Raw genomic sequence first — 19,950 nt, forward strand, 5'->3', positions numbered from 1 at the left:
AACTAGTAAATAAGGCTTGAGTTGGGGGTTTGTGAAAGGGATACTTATCCTACCTTCCAACACAACTGGAGCTGAAAAAGGCACAGATAGGTCTACTAGAATAGGAAGTGCCCCAAGGAGGAGAACATGGAGATGAAAATGCTTGGATGACAGAATGGAATATAAGGAAATGGTTCTTGCAGAAGGAAGCAGAAAAAGTCACCATCATGGCTATTATATTCCACTTTTCCTCTTGTTCCCTGTTTAAAGATTCTACCATCTAGCTTATGGCATGTTGATGTAATGCAAGCAGTTTGTCAAGTAGCTGCAAGCTGAACTAACTAGCTTCCTGTTCATACAAAGATTGAGAATAAAGAGCTACATGCAGAAGATAATTATTAATGTTAGGTGCCATCAAGTTGTCTCTGACAAATGGCAACCCTATAAATGAAAGCCCTTCAAAATGCTCCATAACATCCCTGTTTAGCTGTGCTGAATTCAAAGCTGTGGCTTCCTTATGGATTCAATCTGTCTTATATCTGGTCTTCCTTTTCATCTGCCCCCAACTTTCCCTAACATGATTGTCTTCTCTAGTGGGTCTTGCGTTCTCATGATGTGCTCAAAGTATGACAGCCTCAGTTTTGTCATTTTTGCTTCTATGGAAAGCTCTGGCTTAATTTGATCTAGGGCCCTCTTGCTTGTCTTTTGGTCCAGGGAATTTGTTCATTGCCCTCCTAAACCTTGCTTTAAAATAAGACAGTATAAAATCCCCCAAATTGCTTATTAATTTTAGCATTAAAGTGTCTTAGTTTGTGCTGAACATATGTGCAGGTTCCCAGGGAAAAAAACGAAAGTAAACTGAAACAATGTGCCAAAGTAAAGATGGAAACTTGGCTGTACTGGGCAGGCGCTAGTGCCACTCTGCTTGGGAATTGATGTCTTACAGAGAGTCTCTGCGTCACATACCAAAATGGAATGGGGAAGGTGGACTGCTTACACTTGGATTTGTTCCTTCTATGGCTAAATATGTTGGGGAAGGTGGAGGGTGGATCCCAGCCCTGGTTCTGTCTCCCAAGTGCTGTCACTAGAAATGTAAATGAAAGTGAAGATGGCATGTTTCCACTGACTTGTTTTACATCTTGCTGCATGGCAGGGCTGCAAGTGTAGCCTTTGCATGGAAGAAAACTACAGCTGAAATGTGAAATGCAGTGGTGTCTTTTGTCATCACTGTTGGCGCATTTGGATTATTGAGAAAAAGACTGGAGCTGTGAGAAATTGCAAGCTTTTTTGTCATCTGAATTGGAATATGAAGCAGTTTGAATAGATGAATTAACTTTTTGGACAGCTTAAAAGCTACTGAATCTAACAAAATTAAACAGAAGTTAGAGGATTTGATTATTTCCTGTTCTTGTGTTTTCAGGTAGCTGACTTAAGAGTTACAAAGTCCTGCCCCCTTCAGAAGATAGCACAACAATGCTATTTTCTGTTTGCTTCCTTGCCAGCTTCCAAAGGTTCTTCCCGCACCTTTTCAGTTTTGTTGGCATCACTAAGGAGGAGGGTGATGGCACCAGAAAGATGTGGCCTTCCAAGCATGAAAAGAGGCACTATAGGAACCCTCTATAGTTTTAGGATGTTCATATTTCAAAACCAATGTAGTATATTCTTCATTATTTATATCTGTATAATGGTCTTCTTTGCTGTCTCTGTGCATCACACATATGGGATCTGCACCTGCATGGAGCCTATTGTCAGGAAGATTTCCAAGCTGGACTAGTTCTGGTGGGAACCCCTCCCCTTCCACCCCCTGGTATATCTAGGAGAGGTTCCTGCCCTTTTCCCCGGTTCTCTTCCAGCTGCCATTGTGGGTGTCTCAAGACTTTCCTCTTCAGTATTTGCCTTTTGCCTTGTCTTCTCTCATGCTTTCTAGTTTCTCATTTGATGTCTGCTTTACTATATTTCCAGTTTTACCCTACTTTAACCCTAATCCTTTCCAAATAACAAATAAAGACCCTCCTGTGGTCCATGTGTCCCACATTTCATTTCTCTAGCTTCTTTTCTTTCTGATTGCACTTAGGGCATCGTTTTGGAACTGTTTTTGCGGTAGGAGCCCTCCTCCTCCCATGGATAGACACTCACTGTGCCTCTTCTGTCTCTGAGGGGGGCACCTTGTGAAAGCCTGCACACATCGCCAGACTTTCACTAAGCAAGCCCAGAAGAACTGAGCTGGGCATCTCAAGGCCAAGCTATGGAGCTGTGCCCTTCAGGCCACCAATTCAGCCTTGGCAGCACCATCAGACTGCCAGCCTACTACCGAGGGCATGCTGGCTTCACACATGCTGTCCACAGCTACAGGGGCATCTTTTACTGGGCCATCTGTCCCATCTACCCCTGGGTGCTCCGATGTAGCTTGCCAGGCTTGGAAGGTGGCCAAAAGGCCAAAAAGATGGCAGACTTGGGGAAGGCCAAACATAAAAAGAGGTATAGATGCCATTCTCCATGAGCATAGAGCATGCTTGTACCGGGACTGGAGCCAATGCCACCAAGACCCACTCCTGTGATGGAACCGATTTCAGTGCAGTTGATTTCGGAGGGTAAGATCTGGGACTCACCACCCATCACTCCAGCACAGCCTCCTTCTGTGATCTCCCCAGCTAGGATACTGTTCTGTTCTCAGCAGAGCACTACCAGCTGTGCTACCATCTTCTTGCCTGGCCACTGCTCTCTCTTCACACCAGGGCACCAGTTATTCACCAACACCATATCATGTCTTCAACCATTGGACCCATGATTGTTCCAAGTTTCCACTATCTTCTTGGGACTGAGAGGTGGCCTGTTTGCCCCACCATACCATTGGCAGTATTGAGAGGAGAGCAGGCTTGTGGACCCATGGATGCTGTTGCTCCTGAAGAGCCACCTTTGGGAGGTCTTGGGCTGTTGGCTGGAGAAACAGAGCAGGGTGTTGATCCTCCCTATCCTTGACCTACAGAATGTCAACTTCTTAATCCCATTGAAAAAGTTCTGCATGCTCTCATTATCTAACTTTTACCATTACTGTGCTGAGGGGACTGGTTCACCTTGATGGACATACTTTCATGTCACAATCCTTCCACAGCATTTTCTCTGGTTACAAAGTCAGCTTGGCTGTGTATTAGTTTTCAGCGCTTCCATTACATGTCTATACATGGCTTCTTAGTTCTTCACCAAGTGTATGGCTGTTGGGTGTGCTTATCTCCAGTTACAAGGACTCCAGGTTTTTCCTGATTTGAATGACTCGTTGCTGGTCGCCCCATCCTGAAATGAACTTGTTATTGAACTTGAAGGTCCATGGTACTTGTGACACACTTGGTCTTTGCCTTAACTGTGCAGAATCTATCCTCTCTCCTTTGCAGTCAATCCTCTACACTGGGGCAAGACTCAACATGTTCATGGCATGTGTTTACCTACCAGTTGACAGAGCAATGGCTTTGGTCAAACTTTCTTCACAGTCCATGTCACTAACGTCCCTTACCACCCAGCTATGGTACATAGAAAGGGGCATTGCCCTGTTTGCTATCCACCTGGCAGGGACAATCAGTCTCACCACAGATGCACTGAGGAGGCAGACCAAGGGAACCCAAGAATGGGAGCTGGATCCTGATATCACTCAGTTCTTCCAGAACTGGGGCACACCCTCTTTGCAACTCTGAGCAATCCAGTATGCAGCAGCTTCTGGTCCTGGGCTGGGATTGGCCCAGGTTTGATGGGGAATGTGTTCCTTCTCCATTGAAACAGGATTCTGTTTTATTTATTTCCACTGTCCTCACTTATTACCCAGAGTGCTGGAAAAAATATGGCAAGATGGGACATTGTGCATCCTGATGTGTGATGGTTCACACATCTCCTTTGCCTGTCCAAGAGAACTTAATAGAACCCCTGTTGAGACTGAACATCATCTCTCTGGACTGAGGGATGATCCTGCATCCAGATGTTGATACCCTCTGCTCATGGCTTGGAGGACTGGCTAGCAAATAGGGCAGCCCTTCGTTATCCCAAGTTACAGGTGATCCTGGATGCAGCCCTGTGACTGGTTGCAAGGCATTCGTACAAGGTTAAATGGAACACCTTGCCAGTTTTGCCCAGCCCAACAAGAAGCTTTTGATCTGCACCAGGCAACTGTTGACCAAATCCTTGGCATCCTCCATATATAACATACCAGAGGGCTGAAACCACTGTTCATGAAAGCTTACTGTCAGGATCCTAGGCAGCATCAGGGCTTCATCTGCTGGCCAAGCACCAGAAGAGCAGCCGTGGTAGTTGCAGGATTATCTACTGCAGCTGTCAGGGCTCTCATGAGCACCACCTGGGGGCCCTGGGGGAAGAGCTATATAAGAACTGGATCCTCCCTCCCATTACTGCCTCATCAGTGAAGTTGTGTAGAGTGGCTACAGTGTTCCTTGCTTGTTGTGACCTGTATTCTTGGCCCCGGCCCTGGCCCCTAAGTACCTGCTGCTGTTGTTGCATTGCTTCTTTGGTTTTTTGCTAGCTTGCTGGACTACACTTTTGCCTTTTGGACTGGACTTACCTTTTCTTCTGCTCCTGTCACTGACCTTGGACTGTTGGATAAAGATTTGGATTTGTTTGGAATTGGACTTTGGACTCCAGCCTACTTACCTGGGTCTTGGTGCCCTGTCGGTTAGTCAGCTGCCCACACCCCAGATGCTGACATGTACCTGACAGCAATACCATTGTTCTACCTATCAGTGAAGGGTTTTTCGGTCTTCTTCCTTCCATTATCCTGCTGGTTCTTGAAGGGACTGTAGAACCTTGTCTCATAGCCCCATTCATTTGTTGGTGTGACAAGGTCTTATGAAGCCACCCTTCAAGCCTCTGGCCACTGTGAACTTGTGACTCCTTTCCTGGAAGGTTGCCTTTGTTGTGACAGTCATATCAGTGATCCTTGTGCATCAGTCAATCCTTCCTCTTCATCCACAAGGGCAAGGTGTCCTCTGGCTGGACCCCCGTTTCTCTTTAAGGTGGCATTACCCTTTCGTCTGAACAAGAACACTGTTCTACCAGCCTTCCCCCCAGTGTCATCAAGCATAGTAGAATCCACCCTGCACAGTCCCGTGTTGAGTCTTTTTGCCAGTCCCAGGGACTATTTGCATGTTATGGTAGCAAAGAGTCCAGAGACAAGCTGGTTATCCCTGAATGGATTGCACACTGAGTAGTCGAGGCCATCATGTTGGCTTACCAGCTGTCTGGACTGCAGCTTCTTGAGCAGCCTAGAGGGTACTCTGCCAGGGCAATGGCAACCCCTACAGCAGTGCATGCCAGCATCCCTCTGCAGAACAGTGATGTGGTCTCCTCCATCAGCTTTCATCTGGCACCACAGGCTTGACATTTGCACTGGGCAAAACTGCTTCTTCAGCAGAGCGGTCCTGTCCTCAGGTCCTCTGCTGACAACACCAGCCCACCCGCAACTTGAGGCAATTTTGTGTGTGATGCACAGAGACTATGGAGAAGAGAGTTAGGTTGCTTACCTGTAACTATCATACTTCAAGTAGTCATTTGCATTCTCACAACCCACCCACCAAACCTGCATATGTGCCAGCCAGCTTCAGTACCATGCCTTCCCTACAGTCCCGTATCCATTTCATACATATCAGCCATTTACTGGCTTCCTCTCATTTCCAAGGCCACAATGTCAATCTTGAACTGGGAAAAAGGGCAGGAACATTACCTAGATATACCTGGGTATAGAAGGGGTTTCCATCAGAACATGTCTAGCTTGGAAATCTTTCTGACAACAGGTCCTGTTCAGGCACAGAGTTCATCTGTGTGAATGCACAGATGACCACTGAAAGAATGACTGTTACAGATTCCATCCTTGCTTACATGAAAACACTGTAGTTACAAAGAGTTTGGTCAGGGAGAGTTGCAGGAAGAGGCTCCTATATCTCTTTTACAGGTCAACATGTCCTTTTGCTTTCCTGTAGGTTTCCATTTTATTATGAACTCAAAATAGCTTTTGTAGCTTGGTTGTTGTCTCCATACACAAAGGGCTCCAGCCTCCTATACAGGAAATTTGTGCATCCAACACTGTCTTCAAAAGAGAAGGTAATTGCAAATTCTGATTAATTCAGACAAGGATTATTGCAGAGGAAGAATAATTTAGGTGCTTTCTGTGTTGGCTGTAGCTTCAAAGTTGCAAGTGCAACTTGGGAGCCGGTACAATGGAGGGGGGCATTCCAGGGTGAGGAGATGAGCCAGGCTCTGGTGGGATAACAAGTGCCCGGCAGTGCCTCAGCTACTGCTCCTCTTGAATATGGACAAAATACTTAGATGGCTGAAATTGACCATCTAAATGTTTCAGAGGGCGAGTGCCTATGTACTCCCCCCCCCCACTGCATTGGCTGCTGCCCTAAATAGTTAACAAAACAAAATAAAAATTGTTGTGCAGAATCAAAAGAACCATCTGTTTATTTTTATTTATTTAAAGTTTTTCTATGTCGTCCCAATGCTAAAAGTCTCTGGACAGCTTACAAAAAGCAAAAAACCAACAGTTCCCATCAGTTCTAGCCAGCGTAGACAATGGTGAGGGATCATGGAAGTTGTAGGCCAAAACTTGGGGACCGTCTCAAGCTACACACTCATGTTGTGAGCCGCCCAGAGGTGCCGTGGCACAATTGGGCGGCATACAATAGTTTTAAATAAATAAATAAATGACTCTGTTGTTCTTCAGAGGGCAGCCAGCTAGATGTGTGTGAAAGCTCACAAGGAGGATTATGAAAATGATGGCCTCCCTCTGTCTGTCATCAGCACAGGATATTCAAAGAGAGCCTTCCTCTGTAATGGGCTTGCCTAACAGCCATGGGAGTCTAAACTTTTAGTCAAAAGGGCAGACTGAAGCCTTATCTGCCCAATTTACTACTACATTTTGTTGTTTCAGTAAGAGAAAGGAGGAAGATTCAGCTCCCATCCCCTGCATCATGCTTCCAGTAGAAAGATTTAATTGCTCCTACACTTCAGTTAGAAAAGCATCTGAATAAATAGGCACTGGTTAACCCTTCTGCAACTGGCTTGATACAGAATCGCTATCCTTAAAGTGGCTAAGGTCAGGGAATGCAAAGGTAGTTAAGAAGAACTTGAAAGTTTATTCCTTTTCTTGAGTAGTAAGCCAATGAAGACAGATGTGCAATACTTTGAACTCTCTTTTTGAACATGATTATGCGTGTGTGTTTTTCTTTTGTGACAGGAAATAGATGACTGCCTTGTCCAAGCAAAAGATAAAAGCTATGATGCCTTGGTACATTTTGGGAAGCGGGGACTAAACGTTGCAGCCACAGCTGCTGTGATGGCAGCTTCCAAGGTAGGACAATACAGCATATGGTGGTTACATTAACATTGTAATTAAATGTTGTTTATAGTAATCATTGCCCTGTACATAATGCTCAGAGTAGAATGTTTGGAACACTTTCATTGTTGACATATAGTTCTCTCATGATTCGCTAACACAAGCAACTGGGAGTTACATTCAGAGATCTTACTTGCTGATATTTTGAAATAGCTGGTGGCAAATTTTGGCAGGAAGAATGTGGAGGCGAAGATTCTCTCCACTGCTTCTTCCACTATACCAGGGGTTGGCAACCTTTAACACTCAAGAGCCATTTGGACCTGTTTCCCACAGAAAACACCAGGAGCCGCAAAACCCTTTTGACTGCTAAAACGAAGATAACACTGCATATATAGTTTTTTTACCTTTATGTTATGTATAAAAAAACCTATAGTGTGTTGCATTTATGAAATCAATGAACTGCTACAGAGAAAACAAATTTTTATTTCTGCATGCAACAAAAACATTTTGAATTCGGAAAAAAAAGATGCTGGGTTGAAGGTTACTTTCAAATAAAATACTCAATGTCTATTGGAATCCTCCTCATATTTATGAAATAAAAAGCCAAACTTAAATTATCCACCTGCAGCAAACCAAACATGCCCTCTGCTTCTGTGTGCCCTCATCCTTTTATCACATGTACTGGAGGGTGCAGTCAGCTGTCAATCTGAATAAAAAAGGACTAATTGATTCTTTCATACAGTAAGTCGAGTTTCTGCAATGCAACAAATATAAATAATAGTCTGGTGAAATATTGAACAAACATCCCTCTCCCAGTGTGATAATGTTGCTGGAATTTTTATAAGAATCTTCTTAAAACAAGGAAGTAGATCTATATCTTCATTATGATTTAGCTGCAGCTCTTGTTCAGTCACTAAAAACTGTTATTTTTAATCTTACATTATAAAATAGTAGGACTCCTTTCATATGTTTTGAATAGGAGAACAGCTTTCATTAAACGTATCATTAAACATTCGGTTTTCTTCAGAAACTTTTCTTCGATTTATCTATGGTTGGCCTACGGGGGGGGGGGGGGGCTCAGTAAATTGGTGTGGGTCGCAGATATAGGTGTGTTTAGTGACTGATTAGCAAATAAACAGTCAAGTGATGTGAATTGTAACAGGTCCCAAGCACAGCTTTTAACATTCAGAGGAAGGAGATTGCATTTGGACAAAGAATCTTTTCAGCAGTGTTTTGTGTAACATGAGAGCCTGCAGGAAGCTTGTTCCACTCTTTCCCTGCACACTAGCAGAGGAATGTCACAATTTACTTAACCCACTCGTCCAGCATTCCTGTGTGGATGCCTCATCATCACCTATTGGTATTTTGTAACTCGGAGCCTCGGTCGCAGATCAGCGGCTGTGGCGGCATGTGTCGCTGGCGTGGGTCGCAGATTGGCGGCTATGATGCATATTTTGAGTGACGGAGCCACAGCAGAGGGATTCAAGAGCCACGTGCAGCTCCGGAGCCACAGGTTGCTGACCCCTGCAATATACATTGGATGCATGTGAGCATCTGAATTCAGAGGTTCTCTCTGTGTTGGATTTCATGCACCCTTCACTTTTTAGAGTTGGGATAGTTGTATGGTTGTTTAAACTGCTTACCCATAGAGGGGGTTTAAGATTATAACTATATTTTATTCTTTATTACAGTAAATGTATTAGAATTATTTATTTACTTAGTTATTACAATTAAGTATAAAATTCTGGTCATGAAATGGCTCCCCATGGTTATCTAGCATTTTAAAAAATGTTCTGAGCAATTTTTACAAATATCTCCAGAATTCTTCTTCAATATTTAACCTGCAGTTGCACTACTGTGAACTTTCACAGTTGTGAGATTGAGGATCCTCAAGTGGGCAATATGCAGGGAGGTGCTTGCTGACAAAGTCCACCAGGTGCCCACCCTTGGAACTGTCCACACAGTCTGTAGGTAAGTTTATTATTTTCTTTAGTTACATCAACAGCTGCCAGAAGGCAAGCTGTGAAATGTAATCAAAGATGCAAATAATGTTTGCTTTTGAAAAGGACCGAAACCTTGTTCAGTTTCTCCATGGCAAAATCACAGGGTTGAGGGGAATCATGTCTCAAGGTTTTGTACTTGTTTCTGAGATTCTGCTATCTCAGAAACTTGCAGAATTGCAGACCACCCCATTTGTAGGACTTCAGCAGCTGTCATAGCACAATTTAAAAAGTGAGATTTACAAAAGTTAAAGGGGTTTTTTTTTTTGGCAGGGAACTATATACCAGTATTGGGGTCCTTGCCACCAAGGGAGTGAATGAGCTGCCACCCACTTTCATGGGTTGAAATCACTCCTGCCTTCAGTTACGTTTTACAGTCCCCCTTTTAACAGCTGTCAGATGTAACCAAAGGGAAAAATAAATATTCCCAGTTGTGCAAGTGCAGGCAAAAATATTTTTTCTGCAAATATTTGTGAAAATTCCTGGGGAGGAAATAAACATGTTGGATAACTGAGATCGGCAACAGAAGCCCTCCTTTAGGAACCCTCTGTGAAAGATGTTAGGAGACAGAATACCCAGAGGAGACCCTCTCTGCGGTGGCACCTCAACTATGGAATGCGCTCCCCAGAGAGGTCCGCCTGGTGCCGTCATTATATGTTTTTCGGCACCAGTTTAAGACCTTTTTATTTAATCAATATTTTAGTAAGTTTTAGTATTGAATTGTATTTTATTAATTGTAGCCAGAGTGGGTCGTCAGTTTATTTATGCTTTTAGCCATCCAGAGACATTAGTAATTGGACGGCATACCAATTTTATAACTAACTAACTAACTAACTAACTAACTAACTAACTAACTAACTAACTAACTGTGGGCACTCTGAAGATACCAAATAGCTGTCAAAAGTGGGATTGTAAAAGCCAGCAAAATGTTGGCTTTTGTAAGGAAAAAGAATAGGGATACAAAGCCACAACATGTCATAAACAGTGTACACTTGTGGTGGGGAGGGCAGAAGCCAATAGTAATGACTTGAACACTTTTGGGACAAGCATGTCTTCATCACTCACTCACAGACCAGCAAATTTCACAGATTCCTTAATCCTTGGACTATCTTGTCACTGAGAAAATGCTCTGCTGTTCAGTGCTGCTAAAACTCCCAGTTCAGGTCCACACTGCACTTTTTGTCACCTGCACAATAAATTTCCCCTCCACCTTGGGCAGCATGGCAGCTAGCCAGTCATGTTGTTCTGTTTCCTTGGCTCCTCCCCTTTATACCATACCTCCCAGGGGAATGCTCCTGTGTCCTTCCTGTTACCATGTAGTCACCTTCCCACTGGTGAGCAGCAGGTCACCTAGCTCTCCAACCCTCAATCCTCCCCCATTGTTTCCTGCTTGTTTGCTTTAGCAGCAAACAAGAGAAAGGGAAAGAGGTGTGGGGAAGGGAATGAGGGGCGGGGGCAGGGCTTTATATGTCAGAATAGGGATAGGAGATCGGGATAGGAGTGTGAGATAGAATTCATCACAGAGGGGGATCTGGTAGAGGCAGTCTGGGTGAACCTAAGGGGTTTTGACAGGGAGAGGAACCTGACAGTGGGGGTATGTTTTCACCCTCCAGGTCAACTTGAGACCCTGGATGATGTCCTGACAGATCAGATTCTAAGGATATCTCAGGGGAAAGACACAATAATTATGGGAGATTTCAGTCTCCCAGATATTAGTTGGGAGACTCACTCAGCAGTGACAGCCAGGTCGTGTCACTTCCTAGATGTGGGGGGCAGGGCACGCGGGCAGGCACTGGCTTAACTCGCTGGACACGGCCTGGGGCAGGAGCCGGACCGGACCCCCCCTCCCTGCAACACCTACCGTGCCGCCGCTGCAACTCCTGCCGCGCCGCCACCACTGCCAAGGCCCATGGTGACCTGAGGCGCACCGCCAAGCCTGAGGGCCAGCTGATGCCATTCCTGCGGCCACCGCTGACCACCCTGGGGAAGGAGGACACCAGGGCCGCCGACCGAGGTCGTGGAGGAGGGCGCCACCATCTCGCCGGCTGGCAGATGGGCTTTCGTGTCCATCTCTGCTCCCCCCCCCGCCAGCGTTGGTGAGAGCAATGCCGGATTGGAGGGCAGGGCATGCGGGCGGGCGCTGGCTTAACTTGCCGGATGTGGCCTGGGGCCGGCGGCCAAAGGGTGGTTGCCGCCGTTTGTGACCGTTCGTGGCCGTACGGGGGCTGGGCTGGTGAGGGACTCTGTTGGTGGGTGGAATTTTTATTGGGGGGGGGTAGATGGGGAGTTTTATATTGTTTTAATATTTTTATTGTATTTTAATCTGTTTTTATGGAGTCATCCCTGGCCACATTGATGGTTGAGCTACCTGGGGAGCACGTGGGCACCGCCATTGGGGTGGTCATGGGCAATGGACGTTACAGCAGTGGGGGTTTAATGTGTCCACATAGAATAAGGAGGGACAGATGGCTGACACCTGTCCCTCCTTCTGGTTCTACCTCCAACCAGAGGGTTCCAGGTAATCTTGTCAACCGCCCCCCGGGCCTGACAGTGCTGTTGCTTAATGCCAGGTTGGTCCACAATAAATTGTCCCTCATCCACGACTTGATTGTGGATGAGGGGGCTGACCTGGCTTGCATAACAGAGACCTGGACGGGAGAGGGGGGGGGATGTCACCCTCTCACAAATGTGCCTGCCCGGGTATCTGGTTCAGCACCGTCCACGCCTGGAGGGAGGGGAGGGGGGTTGCTTTGGTTTACCAAGCCTCCATCTCCCTTGTGGGGCTTCCAGTCCCTTCGAGGCCAGGGCTAGAGTGCCTCTACTTGGTGTTGGGCGACCGAGACAGACTGGGGATTCTGTTGGTGTACCGTGCACCCTTCTGCCCAACAGTCTCCCTGCCTGAGCAGACGGAGATCGTCTCGGACCTGGTGTTGAGGATCCCCAAGATGTTGGTCCTGGGGGACTTCAATCTCCACTCCAAGACTGGTCTGACCGGGGCAGCTCAGGACTTCATGGCCTCCTTGATGGCCATGGGGCTGTCTCAACATGTCACCGGCCCGACCCATGAACGTGGACACACTCTGGACCTGGTTTTCTCGACGGGGCAAGAGGAGGGTGGTCTGAGAGTGAGGAATTTATGTCTGACACCCCTGTCATGGTCAGATCACTTCCTCATGAGGTTTGTGCTCGAGAGTGGCCTTTCCCTCTGTAAGGGTGCAGACCCGATTGTGTGGGTCTGCCCCCAGAGCCGGATGGATCCGGATGGATTCCTGAAGGGCCCTGCGGGAGTTTCTGGCTGACAAGACTGGTGCTCCTGTCGAGGCTCTGGTCGAACTATGGAATGGGGAAATGACCAGGGCTATTGACACAATCGCTTCTAAGTGTCCTCTCCCTCTGGGCAGAGCCCACTCTTCCCCTTGGTATACACCTGAATTGTGGGCGATGAAGCGGGCTGGTAGACGTCTAGAGCGTAGGTGGAGGAAATCACGGGATGAATCTGACCAAACACACTTAAGAGCCCATTATCGGGCCTATGCTGTGGCGGTGAGGGCAGCGAAAAAGAAATTCTTCTCTGTTTCCATTGCCTCCTCACAATGCCGTCCGGTGGAGCTGTTTTGGGTGGTACAAGGGCTGGTTTGTCCCGGCCCTAAGAAAGATCCGGTTCTACCCTCGAAGGCCCGCTGTGACGACTTTGCCAAGCATTTCAGGGAGAAAATCGCTCAGATTTGTCACGAGCTGGACTCCACTAGTGATTCAGAGGCTTCTGGGGAGATACCAATGTCGCCGTCTGGTCCAAAATTGATGGATGAATTTCAGTTACTGCGTCCTGATGGATGAGTACGTCCCACCACCTGCCTATTGGACCCTTGCCCATCTTGGCTAATTAACAACCCCAAGCACGGGATAGGGATCTGGATCTTGGAAGTGGTTAACGCCTCTCTGAGGGAGGGCCGGGTACCTGCCCCTTTAAAGGAGGCAGTAGCCCGACCGGTCCTGAAGAAAGCGTCACTGGATCCAGAGATGGCCACTAATTATAGACCAGTGGCCAACATCCCGTTTTTGGGCAAGGTGTTGGAATGGGTGGTGGCGGGACAACTCCAAGCACTCTTGGATGAAACTGATTATCTGGACCCATTTCAGTCCAGCTTCAGACCCGGGTACAGTACTGAATCTGCCTTGGTCGCCCTGTATGATGACCTGTGCAGGGAGAAAGACAGAGGGAGTGTGTCCCTGTTGGTTCTCCTGGACCTCTCGGCGGCTTTGAATACCATCGACCATGGTATCCTTCTGGATAGGCTAGCGGGATTGGGGGTTGGAGGCACTGCTTTGCAGTGGTTCCGCTCCTATCTCAATGGCTGATTCCAGAAGGTGATGCTGGGGGACTATGGCTCTGCGCCGTGGCATCTATGCCATGGAGTTCTGCAGGGTTCCATTTTGTCCCCCTTGCTATTTAACATCTACATGAAACCGCTGGGGGAGGTCATTAGGAGGTGTGGGCTGCGGAATCATCAGTACGCTGATAATACCCAGCTCTACCTCTTGTTTTCTACCAGTCCAGGTGAGGCAGTGGCTGTACTGAACCAGTGCCTGGCCGAGGTAATGGGCTGGATGAGGGCCAGTAAACTGAAGCTCAATCCAGACAAGATGGAGGTCCTGTTGGTTAGCGGATCGGGCTTCAGGGAAGGGGACCTGAACCTAGTCCTGAATGGGGTTGCACTCCCTCTTAGGGACAAGGTCTGCAGCTTGGGAGTGCTCCTCAACCCAGAGCTTTCACTGGAAGCTCAGGTGACAGCAGTGGTGAGGAGCGCTTACTTTCAGCTTTGGCTGATCCATCAGCTGCGTCCCTACCTGGAGAATGACTGCCTGGCGATGGTGACACACCCATTGGTTACTTCTTGACTTGACTTCTGTAACGCGCTCTACATGGGGATACCCTTGAAGATGGTCCAGATACTTCAATTGGTTCAAAATAGAGCTGCCAGGCTGCTGACGGGGACTGGGCGTTATGTTCACATGACTCCAGTTCTCCGTCAGCTTCACTGGCTCCCCATTGATGTCTGGGCCCAATTCAAGGTGTTGGTTATGACCTTTAAAGCCCTTAACGGCTTGGGTTCTGGTTACCTGAAGGAGCGCTTACGTCCATATATGCCCGCCCGCCCCTTGAGATCAGCGGGAAAGGCCCTTCTCCAGGAACCCTCCATGAAGGATATTAGGAGGGTAAGTACTCAGAGGAGGGCTTTCTCAACGGTGGCGCCCAATCTATGGAATGCGCTCCCCAGAGAGGTCCGTCTGGCGCCGTCGTTATTTGTTTTTTGGCGCCAGGCAAAGACCTTTTTATTCAAACGCTATTTTAATTGTTAATATTATTTATTTATTTTATTTTTCGGGCCAGGTCGACTCATATTATATTGTTTTATACTGCTCTTATTTATTTATTTATTATTGTGAGCCACCCTGAGGCTTCGGCGAATGGGGCAGCATAGAAGTCTTCCAGATAGATAGATAGATAGATAGATAGATAGATAGATAGATAGATGCTATCGAGGAAGGGTTTTTCATGCAGAGGGTCTGAGAGACAACAGGGGGGAGGGTATCCTTGACTTGGTTTTGACCAACGGGGAGTAGCTGATAAATGAGGTACAGATTAGGGGAGCTCTGGATGTGAGTGATCACTCCATCCTTTGCTTTGAGTTCAGGGGAATGGGGACGTGCAGCATGTGGAGCGCTAGAAGCTGGGACTTTGAGGGTCAACTTTGGCCAACTGAAGGCCAGACTGGGGAAAGTATCCTGGCATAGGTTACTGGAAGGCAAGGGAGTTGAGGAGGGGTGGATGGCACTTAAAAGGGAGGTTTTGGAGGCTCAAGCCTTGACGATACCTCTAGTTAGTAAGGCGGGGAGGCGGAGGAGAGTGCCGCCATGGATGCGAAAGGAGGTGGTTAGAGGGATTAGATGCAAGAGGAACCTCCATAGGAAATGGGTACTGGGGCAAATAGACAAAAGGATATACCGGGAGGAGGAGGCCTGTTGCAGAAGGATTCTTCGCAAGGCTAAGGCTGATTACGAGCTGAGACTTGCCAAGTATATCAAGAGCAACAAAAAGGGCTTCTGTCAGCATGTAAATAGCAAGAGGGAGACAGGTAGTGGGACCACTTAATAAGGAGGAAGGGGATCCAGTGACTGATGTGAGGGAACAGACACAGATGCTAAATGACTGTTTTGCCTCTGCAGGACGGGGGAGATCCGCATGGGAGATTAGATGAGGCTGGGGACTTGGGGACGCAGATTAGAGTCTCCCCCCTAGAAGTCAAGGAGCTCTTCAGGACACTGGATGTTACAAAGGCGCTGGGCCCTGACAGGTTGCAACCAAGAGTACTTTGAGAGTTGGCAGGGGAACTCTCATGCTCATTGGCCTTCATTTTTGAGGCCTCATGGAGAACGGGTGAAGTTTCAAAGGACTGGAGGGTGGTGTCAGTGGTCCCAACTTTCAAAAAGGGTAGTAGAAGGGATAATGGGAATTACTGACCAGTTAGCCTTTTGTCCATTGTAGGAAAAACAAGTGAAAGTCTCATAATAGAGAGAGATCTAGTGATGTTAGATAGCGAAGGGAGGCTGGCAGCCACTCAACATGGCTTCTGCAATAACAGGTCCTGCCAGATAAACCTTGTGGAATTCTATGACAAGGTTTCGAGATGGCTAGATGGAGGGGACGCAGTGGATATGGTTTACCCGGATTTCAGCAAGGCCTTTGACAAAGTACAAAGTTCTCATCATGGTTGAGAAATTGAGGAATTTTGAGATAGACCAGTGCACTGTCCAGTGGATTAGGGCATGGTTGACACACTGAAAGCAGAGGGTAACCATTAGTGGGGAATCATCAAAGTGGAAGCCAGTGACAAGCAGAGTCCCCCAGGGCTCTGTCCTGGGGCTGATCCTGTTCAATCTTTTCATCAACAACATGGAAGAAGTCTGCTGATCAGATTCACAGACAATACTAAAATGAGGGCAGTGGCCACAACTGTGGAGCAGGTACTCCAGATCCAAAAGGATCTGGACAGACTATGGAAGGGATGGGGATAACAGGATGGTGTTCAGTGTGGATAAGTGCAAGGTCTTGCACTTGGGGCATAGGAATGAGTGTCATAAGTACAGGTTAGGGGACAAGTGGCTGGAGAGCAGCACTTGTGAAAGGGACCTCAGGGTACTGGTTGACTGCAGGCTAAACATGAGTCAGCAGTGTGATGCGGTGGTCAAGAGGGCGAACGCTACCCTTGGTTGCATAGCCAGAAGCGTGACTTCTAGATCGAGAGAGGTATTACTACCACTCTGTATGACTCTGGTGCACCCACAACTGGAGTATTCTGGGCCCCTTGTTACAGGAAGGATATAGTCAGGTTAGAATCAGTGCAGCGTAGGGCCACAAGGATCGTGGCCAGATTGCAAGGAAAGCCATATGAGGTGAGACTGAGGGAACTGGGTCTTTTTGGCCTGGAGAATAGGAGATTCAGAGGGGATCTGTTGGTGACATATAGGTATGTGATGGGGTGTCACATGGAGGTGGGTAGAGACCTGTTCTCCCCTGCAGAGGAGGGCAGGATGCAACAGAGCCAAGCTTAAGGAACAAGGTTCAATTCAGATGCCAGGGAGCACTTCCTGACAGTTAGGACCCCAAGGGTATGGAATGGGCTTCCCCGGGAGGTGGTTGAGTCCCCATCGGTGAGGGTGTTCAAGGATAGGCTAGACATGCACATGTTGTGAGTGGAGCTGGCTAGAGCTGGGGGTCAGATGGCCCAGGAGGCCCCTTCTGACTCACTCTGTTTCTATGTTTCTATCCCACTGTCATGAGCAGGGTTCTCTTCCCCTCTTTTCCTCTTTAGAATCACAGTCCTTTTATAAGAGTTTAATAGGGTGTAAAACCGTATAAATCAAAATAGCATTTTCCTTGAAATTTGGAAGAAGCATCTGCTCATGTGAAGAGTTGAATACAAGCTTGAAATTTCCCCTTTCAGAAGGCCCTTGCCTCCACCTTCAGTGTGACTTCAGCCTCTTGAGGGCCAGATGGTAGAATGCCGGTATTTCCTAGTTGGTCCACTTGCTTTGCCTATCTTCTCCTTGCAGGGTCAGTAAACTCCCCCTCAGTCTCTACACCCAGCTTTGAAATGTCTCCCTCCATTTCCAAGACAGACCAGTTCTCATGCTCTTGAGTCTCTTTACTAGGTAACTTGGAAACTGCCAAGTCATTTGCAAACAACGAGGCAAAGTCAAAAAGCCATTGCTGAAAGTGAGCAGCTGCTGCAATGACAGAGAGAGGCCAAGAGCTGCACTTGAGGTTATTAGGAACTGCTTCAAGCCTTGTAGTGAGGGGCACTGCCAGGAAAACTTGGGGCAGAACCCCACTGGGTTGCTGCCTGCTAAATGGAAGCCTGTGATATTGGAAGTTCCTGAGTACCTTAAGCCCTGTCTCCCTGCAGTCAAGATGGGAGGCGGGATAGCACCAATCCATGTGAGCCTGTCTAGAAATGGATCAAGCTATGGGAGACAGGAGTGAGGCTGAAAAGGCCATAGAATTGTTCATATATTGGCCTCTCCTTTCCACTTCCTGATCACTAGAACATTCATTTTTCAACTTCTGCAAGGTGATCCAAGGCCACATGGCAAGCAAGTGCTGCTTTCTGTGGCAGCTGAGGAAATGGAGGAGAGAACAAACCTTGGGACCCTCTCTCCCAAATTCATAGTAGCATCTATAGCTTTAGAAGAGAGAATCTGAAAAATTCCGTGGTCCTTAGCACACTCACTCAGAAACAGATGAATCTTGTTCTTAAAGCTAAAGCAAACAAAGTAAGCAGGCAACAGTAAAAATGAAACCAGTACCTTTTATAGCACAATCCTATGCATGTTTAGACAGAGATGAGACCTACAACTTCCAGTGTTCCCCATCATATCTGGACTTATTTCTATTTAAACAAGCATAGTGGCTTTTCAGCCAGTTATTTTCCCTTCCATATAGTGAATATAACTAATGGTTGTTGCATAGTCCAACAGCGAAGAGGAATGCTAGTTCCTTTGAAATTGGATTATGATGCAAGTTATAGGAACACTGACTGCTCGAACCCAATTCTTTGGCCTCGTTGTTTAAGAAAATGTTGTATGCTATGAACCTCGAAATTGGAAACAATACAGTCTACCCAAATGACAGTTACATATAACATGGAATTTTGCCTTTATGGCTAAACTAACACATTATGTTTATGGTAGAAAATAGGAGAGATGGAAAAAATATCGAAAATCGGAGATATTTTATAGATTTTTGTAAAAGGAGTATTGATTTACAGTTTTTTCCCATTATTTTAATTATATTAACAAAAAAGAAATAGATAAATATAAGAAGCACATTAGTTCTCTGAAGATTAAATAAGTGAGAAAAGGGAAACTTGGAACTGTGTTTTTGATGTTTGAGTTTACTCTTTTAGTACTCTACTGAGATGTTTATAGCAGTCAGACTGAAGACTTGCTGCACTCATCTATGAAATGTTAAACTTTCAGATCAGTTCTAGTAAGAGTTGCAGTGTTCCATGTGTGTCCCATACTTCACTCTGCTGTGACATCATTATTTGTAAAGTGTGCTGAAGCATATTTAGGCCAGTGATTCATAATGATATGTGGGGGTGATCTAGTGTGCCAGAGGATGGCCTGAAGTGTATCTTGAAAGAACCCAGTTTGCACCACATGTGGAAGTGGCAGAGAAAGTTACCATTTCAGTTAGCAGGCTCTTTGAGTAGGGTTGGGGAAGACCTTGGAGACCAGCTGACAGTCTGTGGAGACAGTTGTGAACTCGGTAAGCCAATGCAGTATAGCTTTCTGTGGCCCTCTTCATCCAATATATAAACAATTATATCATCCCATGTGTGGGAATAATGATGCAGTGGGATTCTCTGCTGGTCACACCTGTGTCACCTGGCAGGCAAGGATGAATCCCAGAAGCATTACAATTGTGCCGATAGCACAGTCCATTCCCTCTGTTCTGATTAAGCTGGCACAGGGGAAGATGGGATGTGGGGAAGGGATGATTGCTTATCCTGCAATAGAGGATATCTGATGAGTCTTCTAGGAGCATATAATTGTGTGTGAGAGAGAGAGAGAGCGAGAGAGGGAGAGAAGAAGAAATAGCAATGGTCTCTCTCTCGGTACCAAGTTCAGGTCTCTTTTGTTAGGTGAATGTCCTCTTAATGAATAAAATGTGTTATTTGTTCTTAATGCTGTGCTTTATTCTTGTACCACTGTCCTGACACCCCAGTAAAGGACGGGATAGAAATGTTTCTAATAAAAATATTATTATTAATAATAAGCATAATCAATTGATTGCTTAAAAGATGTTATGCGCCTTTGTTTCCCACAGGGGCAAGGAGCTTTATCAGAGAGACTCCGGAGCTTTAGCATGCAAGACCTCACCACTATTAGAGGAGAGAGCAGTAGCACTGTGACCCCACCTCCTCTCACTCCATCAATTTCCATGCGGACAAGTAGCAAGCAGAGCCAACCCAAAACATCCAAAAGTGATTCAGAAAGCATTGGATGCTCAGGTTAGTGTGAGCGTTTCCTTCAGTTCTGAATATTGATTTTCTTCTCCTCACTAATTATACA

General features: G+C 46.5%; 1 protein-coding gene across 5 annotated transcripts in view; it reads left to right on the plus strand.

The window, feature by feature from the left end:
• The window catches only part of REEP1 (receptor accessory protein 1), a 63,264-nt gene that overhangs the window by 15,265 nt on the left and 28,049 nt on the right, over positions 1-19,950 (plus strand). For all 5 annotated transcript variants that reach the window (XM_044447337.1, XM_044447342.1, XM_044447341.1 and 2 more), the window contains 3 exons: positions 5,955-6,075; positions 7,214-7,327; positions 19,706-19,889. In XM_044447337.1, coding sequence (XP_044303272.1) covers positions 5,955-6,075; positions 7,214-7,327; positions 19,706-19,889 — 419 coding nt within the window. The remainder of the gene's footprint in view (positions 1-5,954; positions 6,076-7,213; positions 7,328-19,705; positions 19,890-19,950) is intronic.

Source organism: Varanus komodoensis, unplaced genomic scaffold (genome assembly GCF_004798865.1).
Source record: "Varanus komodoensis strain SLA01 unplaced genomic scaffold, ASM479886v1 scaffold51, whole genome shotgun sequence".
NCBI classification, from domain to species: Eukaryota; Metazoa; Chordata; class Lepidosauria; order Squamata; family Varanidae; genus Varanus; species Varanus komodoensis.